The sequence below is a fragment of the Neolamprologus brichardi genome, chromosome 1 (genome assembly GCF_056152115.1).
Source record: "Neolamprologus brichardi isolate AB-2024 chromosome 1, ASM5615211v1, whole genome shotgun sequence".
NCBI classification, from domain to species: domain Eukaryota; kingdom Metazoa; phylum Chordata; class Actinopteri; order Cichliformes; family Cichlidae; genus Neolamprologus; species Neolamprologus brichardi.
Window position 1 is genome coordinate 6,429,326 of NC_142104.1, and position 14,373 is coordinate 6,443,698.

Below are 14,373 nucleotides of genomic sequence, written 5' to 3' on the forward strand. Positions count from 1 at the left end.
TTTTTTGTAACAAAATATCGATTTCTGCTGTCCCTGTATCGATACATTATTAGCAAACAAAATATCACGACACTACACAGTATCAATTCCCCCCCCCACCCCCCACCCCCACCCCTACTAATATCTATACTTAGTTACAGAATGTCTGCACTTTTGCCACCTCTGCAACTAACACCTTGCCTGATAAGTCTGTATAGAAATATGCTCAAAGGTGCAGCAGGAAAAAAAGGTTTTGACTATAAACCTGTAAATTTGTAAATGTGTTCTCAGCGTCTGAGAAGCAGCTACAGTGAGCGTTACGAGACTTGAATCTGATTTCTAGTGTTCTCAGTGGTCAGTTACCCTTCCTGATTTCAACCATAGTACACACGGAGCAACCAGATCCATACACATCCTGTTTTTGGTAGTACCTGAATTTTAATGTTCCACAATCAATTTATGTACTGACTATACATACTCTTTCTCTTCTGTCTCTACTCTCAACAATCAGATTATCAGGAGGAATGCTCATTAAACTGCATGTTTTTACTCATTTTAACCTTTTACTACAGAACTGGTGGTGAAAGGCTTTTGTTTGTTTTCTAACCAATGCTTACCTGTTTTTCCCTTTTGTTTTTTTTAATGCTACTCCTTTATAACTATTTCACCTACAGGCCCTTAACAAGAAGGAACACAGAGGCTGCGACAGCCCTGATGCTGACGCATCCTATGTCCTCACTCCTAATACTGAAGAAAAATACAAGAAGATTAATGAAGAGTTTGACAACATGATGAAGACTCATAAAATTGTAAGTTGCATTGTTTGTTTTTTTTGTTGGTTTTCAACATTTTGTTTAGTGACTGTTCCCACCCCCATTTTCTCTGTAGGGTCATTAATTAAGAACCTTCCAGTCATATATCCTCCATTCACAGTCTGTGGTGATAATATGTGTGATCATGCTCACAGACACAAAGATGAAGACAATACAACTGATAAAAGACAATTGCATTTTACCAGCTCATGTATTTCATTTTAATGTTGATTGGCTCTTTTTGTCTCTTGCTGCCTTCTTAGTCCACAGGCCAGCAGCAGCAGCATCAACAGCACTTCATGCACGTAGCACCAGGCAGCATGGCCTACAGTCACAGTGGAGGAGGAGGGGCAACTTCCCAGGCACTAGCTGCAGCCACAGCAGCTTTGGCTGACGGTGGTATCCTCTCCTCACCTCACTCGCACCTCCACAGAAACATAAACTCTTCACAAAGACCCCCGAGTGCTGGAGGTGAGTAATATGAACTTTGTGTTGTTCTTTGGTAATTAAAATTACTGTTAAACTGCACACTGAGCCGATGACAATAACTCAGAGGAGACATGAAAATGAATGTGTGCAAGGATGTCCAGATAAGCCTTAGAATTATGAGTAGAAGAGAGACTATGTATTTTAATTAGACAGTATAGTAGTTTTTAATGGAGATGCAGGAGATGAGCCATGCAAACATTCTGCGCAGGAGGAATTACTGATTTCCATTGTCAGTGTTGGGGAGTAACGGAATACATGTACCGCCGTTACGTATTTAAAATACAAAATATGAGTAACTGTATTCCGTTACAGTTACCGTTTAAAAAGGTGGTATTTAGAATACAGTTACTTTGTTGAAATAAATGGATTACATGGCGGTACTTTCCTGTTTCATATTGTGGCGGGTCAGGACTGTTTCGGTTTTGTCTAACAGCTACGTTCTGGTGTTCCAGGCGGCGGCGTTAGGTTGCCATGGTTACAGGGTGACCCTCTCTCTCTCTGTGTTTCCTGGGTGAGAGAGCGCCTTGTTGTTGTTGTACTAAGCTAACAGGCAGAATGCTACCGGTATAGCTCTAAAGAATGTAGCATCATAGGCAGTGTAGTCCGTGCTGCAGGGAGAATGGACTGCCATACCCGTTATGTGTCTGTGAGCGAGGGAGGGAGAAAAAGGAAAAGTACGAGTTGTCACGGAGCAAAAACAGGAGCTGGAAGCATGTAAATATAATAATAACCACTGCAGCCAAGAAGAGTGCCTGACGAGTTGTAAGTAAGCTATTAAGACTCGACTGTACACCGTGTTCGTGTTTTCCTCCAAAAACAATAAGTTCTGTTGGAGCAGCCTTTCAACGCCTCTCTCTGTCTCTCGCTAGCAAAGTTGACCCAGACAACAAAGTAAAGCTAGTTTTTGGCTACGAGCCTGACACGAACCCAACGTATCAGCCAGAGGTCCCTTTACTACGGTTCGGAGCCGCGGACCTTAAGTAACAGTAATAAATCACAGCAATAGTACATTCACGTAGTTGTAAACAGCATGATAATATATTAAGTAATCCAAAGTATTCAGAATACGTTACTCTCATTGAGTAACGTAACGGAATACGTTACAGAATACATTTTGGGGCATGTATTCTGTATTCTGTAATGGAATACATTTTAAAAGTAACCTTCCCAACACTGTCCATTGTATTTATTTCTTTTTTAACATTGATTTGAAGACAGCGTATCTGATAAAAACAACAGTTCGACTGTTATTGTACAGAAAAAGGCCCTGCTGGGGAAAATACATTTGAGCAGATGGAAAGTGAACGATCTAAAGCAATCTTACTTAAAACTGCAGTCTTATTTAAAATCTTACTAATAAGATAAAAAGATGGATGCATGCAGAGTGGTTCTTAGTGACAGCAGAACATTAAATGCGAGAAAAATGTAATAACGAATCCTAACGAGTGTGTTGTGTTTATCCTCAGGTGGCCTGCAGGGCAGTTCCGAGCTGGCTCTGCAAAATGGATCTGGACCGACTGGTATGTATCCAACGGGAGTTTAACAAACACGCTCTGACATGTATACTGCATACGCACAAACACAACTCCCTGCATATGGAGCAGTCTTTGCAAGCTTGTTTTGCTTGTGATCCCATGTGAGCAGCTGCATGTGTTAACTGTGTGTGATCTGTTGGAACAAATAGTTATTTGTTTTCTTGATTTTCTTTCTAGAGGCGTTAAGGGATTAAAATTAGCCAATAAATTACGAAAGAATGAAATATAAGAAAGAGGTTCCACAGAAATAATCTGATCATTCGTTCATGGCTCCTCTGAGGTTCTGTTAGCGCTTCTTAAAATAGTGGGAGTTGATGTAAGATGCTGATGGATTTGCTATTGGTCAGCTAAGGCCAGTGGAGGGATGTGTTCTTCCAGGAGCCTGGCTGCACCTCATCCCTCCTGGTTTTTGTTACTGCTCTTCTGCCCTTATGCTTTGGTCCACAACCCTTTCTACAAACTGTCTTTGCATAATCCCCCTCCTGCCATGTCCGTGCTCTCCTTCTCAGGAACACTGCCATTATGTAATGCCAAGAGAGAGAAAATATGAATTATTCATGATGATCTCCTGTATAATATATAGCTGTACTTTCTCCAGTCTGCATGCAGAACTTGGCTGTGGACATGTTGATTTAATGGATCTAATACACGAGACTGTAATACCCCACTCCATTTTCAAGTGCATTCCAAAGCTCTAAATATTTAAAACTTGTGCTATATGCATGATGCTTTCCATTAACAAAAAAAATATCCTTTGCAAAATTCTTACAAAAAGCAGCTAGAATCAGCACTTAAGTGAAAGTTGGAATTGAATTACCATCACTTCTTAACATCCTCCACACGTCTGTATTTAGTGAATGGATTTGGAAAGATCATACCATCAAAATCTCCTCCTCCTCCACCACCTCATGGGAACAGCATGGTCCCTACCAGCCGCAAGACAGACCTCCGGGTCGTCATCCCCCACTCCAAAGGAATGATGCAAACACTGGTAAGTGTGTTTTCTTTTATATTTAAGACCAAAACAAAAAAGCCTTTATAATGAGTAATATTCTCAAAAATGTTACCTAAAACTTTATGTATTTATTTAGGTCCAATACAGAACAGCAATCAAGCTTGTAACATGTGATGTAGTTTTAGTTTTGACTGGAACTGGGAAGAGTCCTCTAGCTGCTGACAGCTCTATAAAACCATGAACCTTTGATTCCTGATCTGGATTTTATTAAGAATCAGAACAGTACATTGTGTTTTCTAAGCCTGTGGGATGCTGGAGTCAGGCATGAACAGGGAAAATATATGACACAGATTACCACAGAGTGGGCCAACAACTTCTGAGAACAATTGGTTTGACACTATTTGGGGCAGATGGTTGGTGGTTTTACAGATGAAATCATAGTTCCTTTGAAAAACGGACAATACTGGCAAAAACTTGCATGCCTCATTTGACCGACTTCACTGCTACTTCTTTATAGTCCCTTCCAGTAGACTCAACAAGATTCAGTCTTATTGTGAACTAACACTCTTTTGATTACATTTAAGGTTCCCGTAATCTCTTTAAAACACACGTGGATGTGCAGAATCTATAGGCAAGGTGCAAAGTTCTGTTTGTGGTCCACTTTTAGTCAGATTTTTTTTGGAAACACTAGGATTTAACCAGTAGCACTAGCCTAGCCTGAAGGGTTTCCAGACTGAAGTTTGTCACACATTTGACTAAATGCATATATATCTCATCATAAAATCTATGACCCAAATTGGCGTTCACACTAAATAGCAGCTTAAACTAACACAGAAAATGATGTAAAAGCTTATTAGTTCAAATTATGCCCCAAAAGTTTTGGAAAACAACAGCCTGTTCATCTGAAAAGACCGACAGTTCGACTAAGTTGCCAAGTCATATGCCTCTTTGTGAGGGCAGTGCGAATTCTTTATTGAAGCTCAAGTCTTGTTTAGACTCAGTACCAGTAGAACAGAAACGCAGAAATAATATCAAGTGCGAAAAATTGGGCATAAAAAAGTGCTTTAAAAGCTGCACGGTACACACAGTTACGGTTCTTACACATGACATCAGAGCACCGGTTCATGGTTGTGTAAGATGACTTGGAAGACTGTAGAAGGAGTCTGTTTTCCGTTCTTAAGATTCCACATTCTGCAGCTGTGCCGGGTCGCTGAAGTTATTGATTTGCCCTTAACTCTCCTACTGTTGCCCTTGCCTCCCACACTGTGCTCAGACATGATGTAACAATTAGTAAACAATGGAAACTGACACGCTTTTCTTTGTATTTTTCTTTTTATGGTGACCGACCAGCTCCATTATTCTACTGGTTGTGGTTTCCAGGGGATTTTTACATATTGCAGAAGGATATGAGTTTCTATTTTCTGGTGTTCTAGAAATTAATGTCAAGGTCTTTTCATAGAAAAAGGAAGAGTTTCACATATGTGCGATATAAGAAAAGAATATCCGGACTATTTAGAAATTAATAGTAAAATAAATCTATATTAAATATAATTTAAATTACAAATTCAGAGCACATTATAGGTAGCTTTTAAAGTTTTAATAACGATGTTTAATGTCACTGAAATTCAGAGTGACTAAATTTCTTTTGCAGAAGTGATGAATCAGCAGCCATTCATTCCACATTAAGTAATCATAATTCCTCATCATTCTGTTGATCTTATCTGTTTGTCAATTATCGGTGACTGGGTGACAAATAATATATTGTTGTCATGTTTGCAGGAAACAGAATCTGGCAGAGTCTGATTTAGTTTTCAGAAACTGTGCTGAATGGGTTTGCAGTCGTTTGAAGCTGGAACGCTTATAAAATCCGAACCGTGATACGGCTAATGCCTCCACCCTGTTTAAACCAACAGAAGAAGCCACTCGTATTTTTCTTTCTGCTTTTCATTCACTCCAGCAAAAGATGTTGTGTTGTGGTCTCACAACTCCTCCTCAGTGTGATCATTTTGAAACTGCCTTTCACTTCCTCCCGTATGCATGTGTGCACATGTTAGTGTAAGCGGCGTGCTTTGTTTAGTGTGTTTTGCACAAACAGGCGAACCCAACAAAGCAAAAACAACTGAGGAGGTCTGCATTTCTTAACAGGATGTCTGTGTCTACTACTCACTACCATAATAGCTTTAACTTGGATTCTGTAGTGCATTATCTGTAGTCCACAAACGCAAGGACACCATAGAAAACACAGGGAATGAGACATGTATGGGTTGGTTAACCCATTGTTTTTATGTTTGCTGAGCAATGAATGACCTGGTTCAGGGTGACGTGATTGAAAGATGAACGAAAAACAACTCCTAAATTCAGTGTGATAAGTTGAGTTCATGAGCCACCTGTTCTGAACCGATAGGCTATTTTAGGACAATGAATAATTAAGAATGAATTACCTGCTGCTATTCAGTTGATATTTCAGTTGTGTGTTTTCAAAAGCAGACAGCCAAATAAATTGCACTGATATCGCTTTTTGGAAAAGAAGAGGATTTCATGTCATTAAAGGAAACTGACTGATAAATTAGACTATCAAGTCTTGGGTTAAACATAAACATTCAAAAAGTAAATTTTTTTAAACTAAAGATCTTAAAAAGTAACTGCAGTTTCTGAATAGTTAGTGGATTTCTGTTAGACTCCTGTCTTTACAAAACATTCAGTTTTGTTGAGAAGAATGCAAATCCTTGTTCAATTCATGTGCAACTTCTGCTAGCACTATGGGAAGTGTAGGAAATTCAAAACTATATATTTTAAACTGATTAATGTTTTTTTGTTTTGTTTTTAAAACAGGGGATGTGAGCTTATACTGACCTCTTGTGGTTGAAATGGGGCATTACAAGTCTAGTTCTAGCGAACACTGTAATTGCGATCTAAGCACAAAAAGCAACAAACTAAGAGAAGACTAACATTTCATGAGTGAACTTAGTGACTTTATGTCTTTGTTTATTATTTGTTTTCAGAATAACCAAAGGATGAGTAGCAGTCAGTCCAGTCAGCCTCTTTCCACACCAGTTGTCTCTATCACCACACCCAGTCTACCCCATCAGAGTCTGGTCTATGCTGGCATTGGCTCTGCCTACAACGGTACAAGTTCTTTTTACTATTCATGCTGTGTTTCTGTAGTTACCTTAGCCCTGCTGACCTCAATATTTTACAGTATGCCCCCCCAAAAATCAAATAAGAAAACAGTGTACATTGTGGTTTGTTTTAATTGCTGAGTTAATTAGGTGATGTTAAATTTCAGCTCTTTTAGACAGTTTATACTGGTATGACCAACTGTATCAGGGCAATTTTTAAAAGAATTTCCTCTATTTTTGTGTGTATTCCATTCATTTAACATAAACACTGTTAGATCTTTAAAATAAAAATAACATAAAGCAACAGCAGCCTGAAAAAATACAAAATGCTAGATTGAAATGCTACTTGGATGGAAGTGAAAAGATGAATGTGGAAAAAATGAATTGCTCCCTGGGCCTAATAGCTTGCCAAACTGCCAGCTTTAGCAGCAGTAGCTGCAACCACATACTTTTGATATCTAGAGATCAGTGTCTGGCATTCATGGTGGCAATTTGACCCACTCTTCTATCCAGAAATGCTTTAGTTCAGTCACACTGGAAGGTTTTCAAGCTTATTAAGCGGCTTGAAAAATAATAACTTTTTTGTTTTGGTTTTAGCCTGAATTGTTTCTAATAGTTCTTGATTGTAAGGAATTCCCTGAAAAAATAACAAACTGCAGCTGTGAGATTTCATAACGATATGGGATGGAATACAAGAGTAAAGGCTGCGAATATAGGTAAAATGAAAATGACTCAGGTGTTTGGATGTAAAGGAAAAGCCTTACTAACAACAACAAAAGTCTCCGTGAGTATCCATAAATTGCAGTTAGCATAAACTTCTATCAAACAAGAGATGGGTAATTGTTTCATATGGGGCGTTTTTGCTCATTGTGGTCAAGTGGAACAAAACTACAACATTAAACCTTGCCAAGGAAAATGAAAGGAAGTCTTATGAACACTGGCAGGACATTCTCTGGTTAAATAAAACCAATTTAGTCTAGATCAGATTTTGTACAGTGTGTGTGTGTGTTTTTGGGTTTTTTTTATGTTGACCTGGCCAGGACTACTACACTGGCTGCACAGTGGTAACTGTGAATCATGGATGTGTGAGTGTGCAAAAAGGTCAGCCACTGAGCACTGCTGTTATGGGCTGTGTCCTTCTCCCATATCCCCTTCAACTGAGTATAGCTGGTTTATTCTCCTGCCTTCTATCTCTCTGAAATAAACCAAACCACTGTCCAGGATGAGACAACAAACATCAACAACAACATGGCCACAACTGACCATGTGCTCAGTGAATACCTCAGGCAGCAGAAACCTGAGAAAGAAGAGGTGCGAGGAGACAAACCATCATGGGAGGATAGGCACATGCACGGTTTGCAGCAGATAGAAGAAGTGGCTTACATTCAGAAATCCTACCAGTGTCTGGACAAAGCTGGATTGAAAGACATCACAGAGGCACTAATCATGGCAGCACAGGAACCAGCTCTAAGTACAAGATCCATAGATGCTGTGGTCTACCACACCAGACAAGGCCCCAGGTGCAGACTAAAGATTCCCCTAAAACAACCAAGCACATAACAGCCCTGCCTTGTAGCAAGGCAGATGAAATCCCACTGTTAGTTGGAAATTACTTTTTTTCTGGCCTGAAATTTTCTTTAACATTTAATTTTTTTGTCTGTATTCAGTGATATTAAAAAAACACCCTGAAATAGCTAATTAAAGTTAGCTAACTAACTAAAAACACTGTGATCGTTGCCAAATTATATAGTATTGAAATATTTTTCTAATGCTACACAACAGAGTTCTCTGTGTTGTTGTGTACTATAAGTATTTTCAAACACAATGATTTAATCCAGTCATCAACAAAATACCAACTTTCAAAGCCTCTCAGCTACCTTGTGTCTCAAAACTGAGTATAGAGGCCTCCGTGCATGTGGGCGAATACAAGGCTCTAGTGGGCGAGTTCTGGTTTCACTTTTACAAATTTTCAGCACATTACTAAAAGTGAAATAGTTTCAGGTAGCTTAGCAGCTCATAACAAGAATGTAAGAGAAGTTGCGGTGCAGCGTTTATACTGTATTCAAGTGTAGTTAAAAAAGGTAATGTTTGACTTTTTACAGAAGTGTAATGCTTTTTTTTTTTTTTTTTTTTTTTAAATGTTTATTTATAAGATTTTAAGTTCAAAGTTACATAACGTCACACCAGACAAAGGACATAAGATTCAAAAACAATAATATTTAAGCACAGAAAAGAAAAAAAAAACAGAAACCAAACACAACAAAAAAAGACCCCAAACAGGAAAACAGGAAAGAAAAGGGAAAAAAATAAAAAACAAAATAAATAAATAAATAAAAATACACCAGTTAGCCAGTACAAATCAAAAGTTCAAAAGAGACACCAATGTCCAAAAAAGATGATCTTCTGTGTGAGTTTAGACAGGGCAACAGAGAGTTCACCAAGACCGGAAGATGTGGGAAACATGTCCAGGAAGGAATCAGGGTCCGGCAGAGGTGCAGTTTAGAAGTGTAATGCTTTTTGATTGGCATGATGTGCATGTAGTGTATGAATGTGAGAGTGAATGAATAGTGGTATTGTAAAGCGCTTTGAGGGGTCCTGAAAAGTGCTATATAAATGCAATCCATCATTATTATTATTATTATTAGTCTCTCTCCGTCTGTCTTTGTCAGATTACTCCCTGAACAGTGGAGAGTTATCAGGCTTTAACTCTGCTGCAGGGCCCTCTCTGAGCTCAATGGCAGCATGGGAGCAACAGCAGCTGAGCTCCATGGGGTAAGAGCCTGACACAGTTAAACTGTCTCCCTTCATGATTTACAGATTAAATGTTTAACCATTTCTTTACACTGTTTATTTTTTGTGAAGACATACTGTGTTGTTGACATAAAGTTAAAAATTACCTGATCATACAGTGTGCAGTAAACTGAAGTAGCGTGCACAGAGTTGGAGAAATGCAAATATGTATAAATATATACATAAATATAATATATATGATAACTAGGGATGCAACGATACCAATTTTTTCAAACCGATACGATACCGATACTTGGATCTGAGTACTTGCCGATACAGAGTACAAAAACCGATACTTCTACCACACACACACACACACACACATATACAATTAATTGGAAGACCGATTTATTATATTCCCTGCCGATAAAAAATAAAATCTTAATAAAAATGACCACAAAAAAATTTCAAGTGAAAAATAAGCACTTCTGTTAAATTATTGCAGAGTCTCCACATTGTAATTTTACAAAATATCACTGAACTTTTGGCACTGTCTCGAGCTTTCAGAATAATAAATAAACACTTCTGTTTGGAAAAAAAATAAATACAAATTAGGTTTGCGAATAAAATAAACTTTTAAATTATTGCAGTTATTGCGGTCCACACTGCTGACATTTTGTTTAGCCTAGCTACAGCAGCCTCCAGTTTCTCTTTTTTATCTGGAGTCGCCAGTCTCACTCGCCTAACCCTGTGCCTGTTTAGCGCGGGATGTCCCCCTAGTGGCCAATCTAAAAAAACTACAACAGAAATGACAAACCACCCTCTGATTAATGAAATAAGTTGGTATCGGTTCATGGTATCGGTTAACTTTTACGAGTATGAGTACACACACATTTTACAGTATCGGCCCCGATACCCGATACCAGTATCGGTATCGGTGCAACCCTAATGATAACAGATTCCATGACATAGATAATTGCCCTAAAATATGTAATAAAGAGGCATTAATAACCATTCTGGTTCAAACATCACACATTTTTGCTTTTGTGTAAGACCATGAAGTTATGTACTTTTGGGTGATGTATGTAATAAAAAGCTATTTTATAATCTCAACATATCTGCTATATGTTACGTCTATTAGACATATTTTACTCTAGCTATGAAATCAATCAAATTGTAAGTACAATACTGGCCTCTTAATCTGTGGTAACGTAGATATTTAAAAGAGCTTTAAACATAAATACAGTTATCTCCACTTTTTACTTTAAATAGATTATTATTATTATTATTATTATTATTAAATGTACTCAATAGCCACAGTTTTCAGAGAAAATGTTTCTGTTTACAGGCCGATTACAGCCATGTCACCACCAGATGGCATCTTCACTCCAGAGTCACAGCTTGAAATTTTCTCTTCCTCTGTCTGTAGGTCAGGAAGCTCCACTCTCTCCATCAGCACCAATCATAACATCAACATCAAAGCCGAGCCAATCTCTCCACCCCGCGACCACCTCAGCCAGTCTGGGTACATGACCCATCCACATGTTCACCCTCATCATCACTCCTCTGCCTCCTCATCAGCTCGAGCAGAAATGGGGCGGTCCCCTTCTGACAGCGTTGGCTCCTCCTGCAGCTCTCACGAGGGCGGCAGTGACCGGGAAGAGCAGCAGCGACCTGACTTCCACTTGCTCCCTGCGAGTCGGTCAGAGGGCAGGGAGAGTCCGACAGTCAAGCGGATCCGAATGGACAGCTGGGTGACATAGAGCCTGGAGCTACATCGAGAAGCTGCACCAGGGCAAAAAACAGGAAGGACACTGTTGTGCAAATGAAATGTGGTTTTTATTGATGTGTTCTGTTGAATTTGCTTTAAAAAAAATTTTTTTGCTGTTGTTTTGGTTATTCAGAATTTCTTGAGAAGGGTGGAGCGACATTAGTCTGAGCATTCTGGATTGGATAAAGCTGAAATTACAGTGGTACTTCATTTAATCTTATTTTCTTCTTTTACAAGCAATTAAAGCTTTGCAGATTAAATATCTGGGTCCAAATGCAGTACAGTTACAGTAGAGTACAGTTATTTCCATTTGCAGTGCACTGTGGCGCTGGATGGAAGAGAGACAAAGCATAAAATCAAAGTTCATGAGTGGGTAAAGTTACTTGGTGTCAACCAATTCATTTCTAATCTTCTCAGGGTTTAAAACCATTAAATGAGTCCATCGTGAAAGCAATACTCCCTCCACATCATCATTTCTGTTACTCCTCTTTATAAAAACACGTATTTATATCAGCCAAAGCAGTATACTGTTTTCTATGTTGTGTGTGTTTTTATATTGTGCACAAAATTATACAATATTTCATTCAGATTTGAAATCGAAAGCCATGGACACTTGTATATGTACTACCAAAACATGTCACTATTGTTTGTACATAGTATCTTTAATATATATCACTTTTGGTGTAACTATAGCATTTTGTCAGTGTGTTTTATCTGCCTGCCTTCACACTTTGTCTCCTGAAACTCCCATAATTTCTTAGATAAAGCTACTTTCAGCTGCTCCTTTGTTACAATGGGTCACCAAAGCAGGTAGGTCTGCATATTTGACTTGGCAGTGTTATGCCAGATGCCCTTCCTGGTACAATCCCAAAGGGGATTTGTGTCTCTGGCTGGAATTTAACCAGCAACCTTTTGCTTGCCAAGCAAAGTTGTTAAAGACTACACTACAGAACCACTTGTATCCTTTCTTAGATAAAAAGATAAACTGGCTTTGTGAAGAAAGCTTAGGAAACAATTCTAAAAAAAAAAAGGTTACTGGTCGAGGAGGCGTCTGTTTGCCTTACAGCTGAAATGCAGTGGCCTGGGTTCGAGTCGGATCTCTGGAGACCTTTGCACCCTCTCCCCCTCTTTCCTGTCTACTCATCACTGTTAAACTATCAAATAAAGCCCAAAACCCCCCAAAATAAACGTGAGAAGAAGACGACTCCTCTCTAGAAAAGCTTTATTGCTTAGTTAAAAAAAAAAATATATATATATATATATATATATATATATATATATATATATATATGTATATATATATATATATATATCCCTGTAAAAAGGATTTAGGAAAATGGATGCATTATAAAGAAATATAAACCTGCTGAAACTTTTTAAAAAAGCTGCTGAACACATGCACATCAACTCCTGCTTGGCTGATGGTGTTAGGTGATAAAACATGTCATAGATCAGAAAACAAAGCGGAACTCTTTAGAGGAATTTGTTCTTAAATCTGTTATCGTATATATGTACCTTTGACTCCCATACCAGTGTCTTTTCATAAGAGTATTTATCTGTTTTGGTCTTTATTAAGTAAGTAACTTGTGCCTAATGATGGTTACACACTTAAGGCCATGTGTGTTTGTGAAATTAAGGTTTTTTGTTTTTAAATATATGTTTACTCATGTAAAAATATATATCTGAGATAACCACGGATGAAGACAGTGAATATAAATATTACTTTAATGGTACTGAATCCATACAATAAGAGACACATTGAATTCTTGTGCTGAGAGAAATCTTACCTCCAGAGAGATGGGAATTTACTGAATGACTTTATGACTGAGCAGAAGATGATTAAACCTGAGAAAATGCAACATGTGGGTAAGTACAAAGTAGCGCATGTGGTGAGAAGCAAAAGCTGCAAAAGACTAACCACAGTGCTTCCACTGAATGAGAGCATGGCTGGAAAATGTAACAGCTTCGACTCTGCAATGAAAGACGGATACAAAAAAGAGCAAAGTGAAAGTTTTGAAACACATTCATGATGCAGGGTTTTAGAACAGGATACTATGTTTCTTTGACACCAGCAATAAAATAGGTGTCTGGTACCTGGCTGCACGAGGCCAATGAATTGTAAATTACAATTGTGAAAGAAGCTGTGATGCTGATGGGAATGCAGCAGCAACGGGAAAACAGAAAATACAGAAAAAAGAAACTGCTCAAAAGCATTTAGGGCTGGCAGCAAGAGACATAGCAAAATCATAAACATTAGCAGTAAAGTACTTAATAATAATGGATTGCATTTATATAGCGCTTTTCGAGACCCTCAAAGCGCTTATACAATTCCACTATTCATTCACTCTCACACACTGGTGGAGGCAAGCTATAGTTGTAGCCACAGCTGCCCTGGGGCAGACTGGCGTATCGCGCCATCGACCCCTCTGGCCATCACCAGTAGTTCTTGCCCAAGAACACAACGACCGAAACTGTCCGAGCCGGGGCTCGAACCGGCAACCTTCCGATCACAAGACGAACTGCCAACTCTTGAGCCACGATCGCCCCCACTTAATGTTAATATTTCGTCTTTGTTGAATAACTACATTATGCCAATTAAATAGCAGTTAAACGTGAGACTGTTATGACTGTGATTTTAAAAAGGTAAAACTATTCAGTTCATATGAAACGAGTAAATGAACAAAGTAGTCATATGAGAAGTGTGCAGTTTTTTTTTCTTTTTAGCTCAGAGAAATCCACAATGGGCAACGACGTCAGTTACTCGGGGGTGGACGAGGGACGGATTAAATGTGCCAAGGTTAATGAGAATTATGAGAGCAAACAGATGTTTGAGGGAAGGATTAGTTTAAGATCCACAAAAAGCTGCCTAGCCATGAGCCTATAGCCAATAAAAATTATTATTTTTATTTTAATGGTGGCTATAGCCTACTGTATCGGTAAGATGAATGCATCTTCACCTGAACATATCTGCACATACATTTTG

General features: G+C 38.5%; 1 protein-coding gene across 1 annotated transcript in view; it reads left to right on the forward strand.

The window, feature by feature from the left end:
* Positions 1-12,082, forward strand: part of LOC102786093 (myocyte-specific enhancer factor 2A-like) — a 51,678-nt gene extending 39,596 nt beyond the window's left edge. The window contains exons 4-10 of the mRNA XM_087844497.1: positions 654-788; positions 1,055-1,262; positions 2,747-2,800; positions 3,670-3,806; positions 6,773-6,896; positions 9,559-9,661; positions 11,049-12,082. Coding sequence (XP_087700623.1) covers positions 654-788; positions 1,055-1,262; positions 2,747-2,800; positions 3,670-3,806; positions 6,773-6,896; positions 9,559-9,661; positions 11,049-11,382 — 1,095 coding nt within the window. The 3' untranslated portion in view covers positions 11,383-12,082. The remainder of the gene's footprint in view (positions 1-653; positions 789-1,054; positions 1,263-2,746; positions 2,801-3,669; positions 3,807-6,772; positions 6,897-9,558; positions 9,662-11,048) is intronic.
* The last annotated feature ends 2,291 nt before the right edge of the window (positions 12,083-14,373 follow it).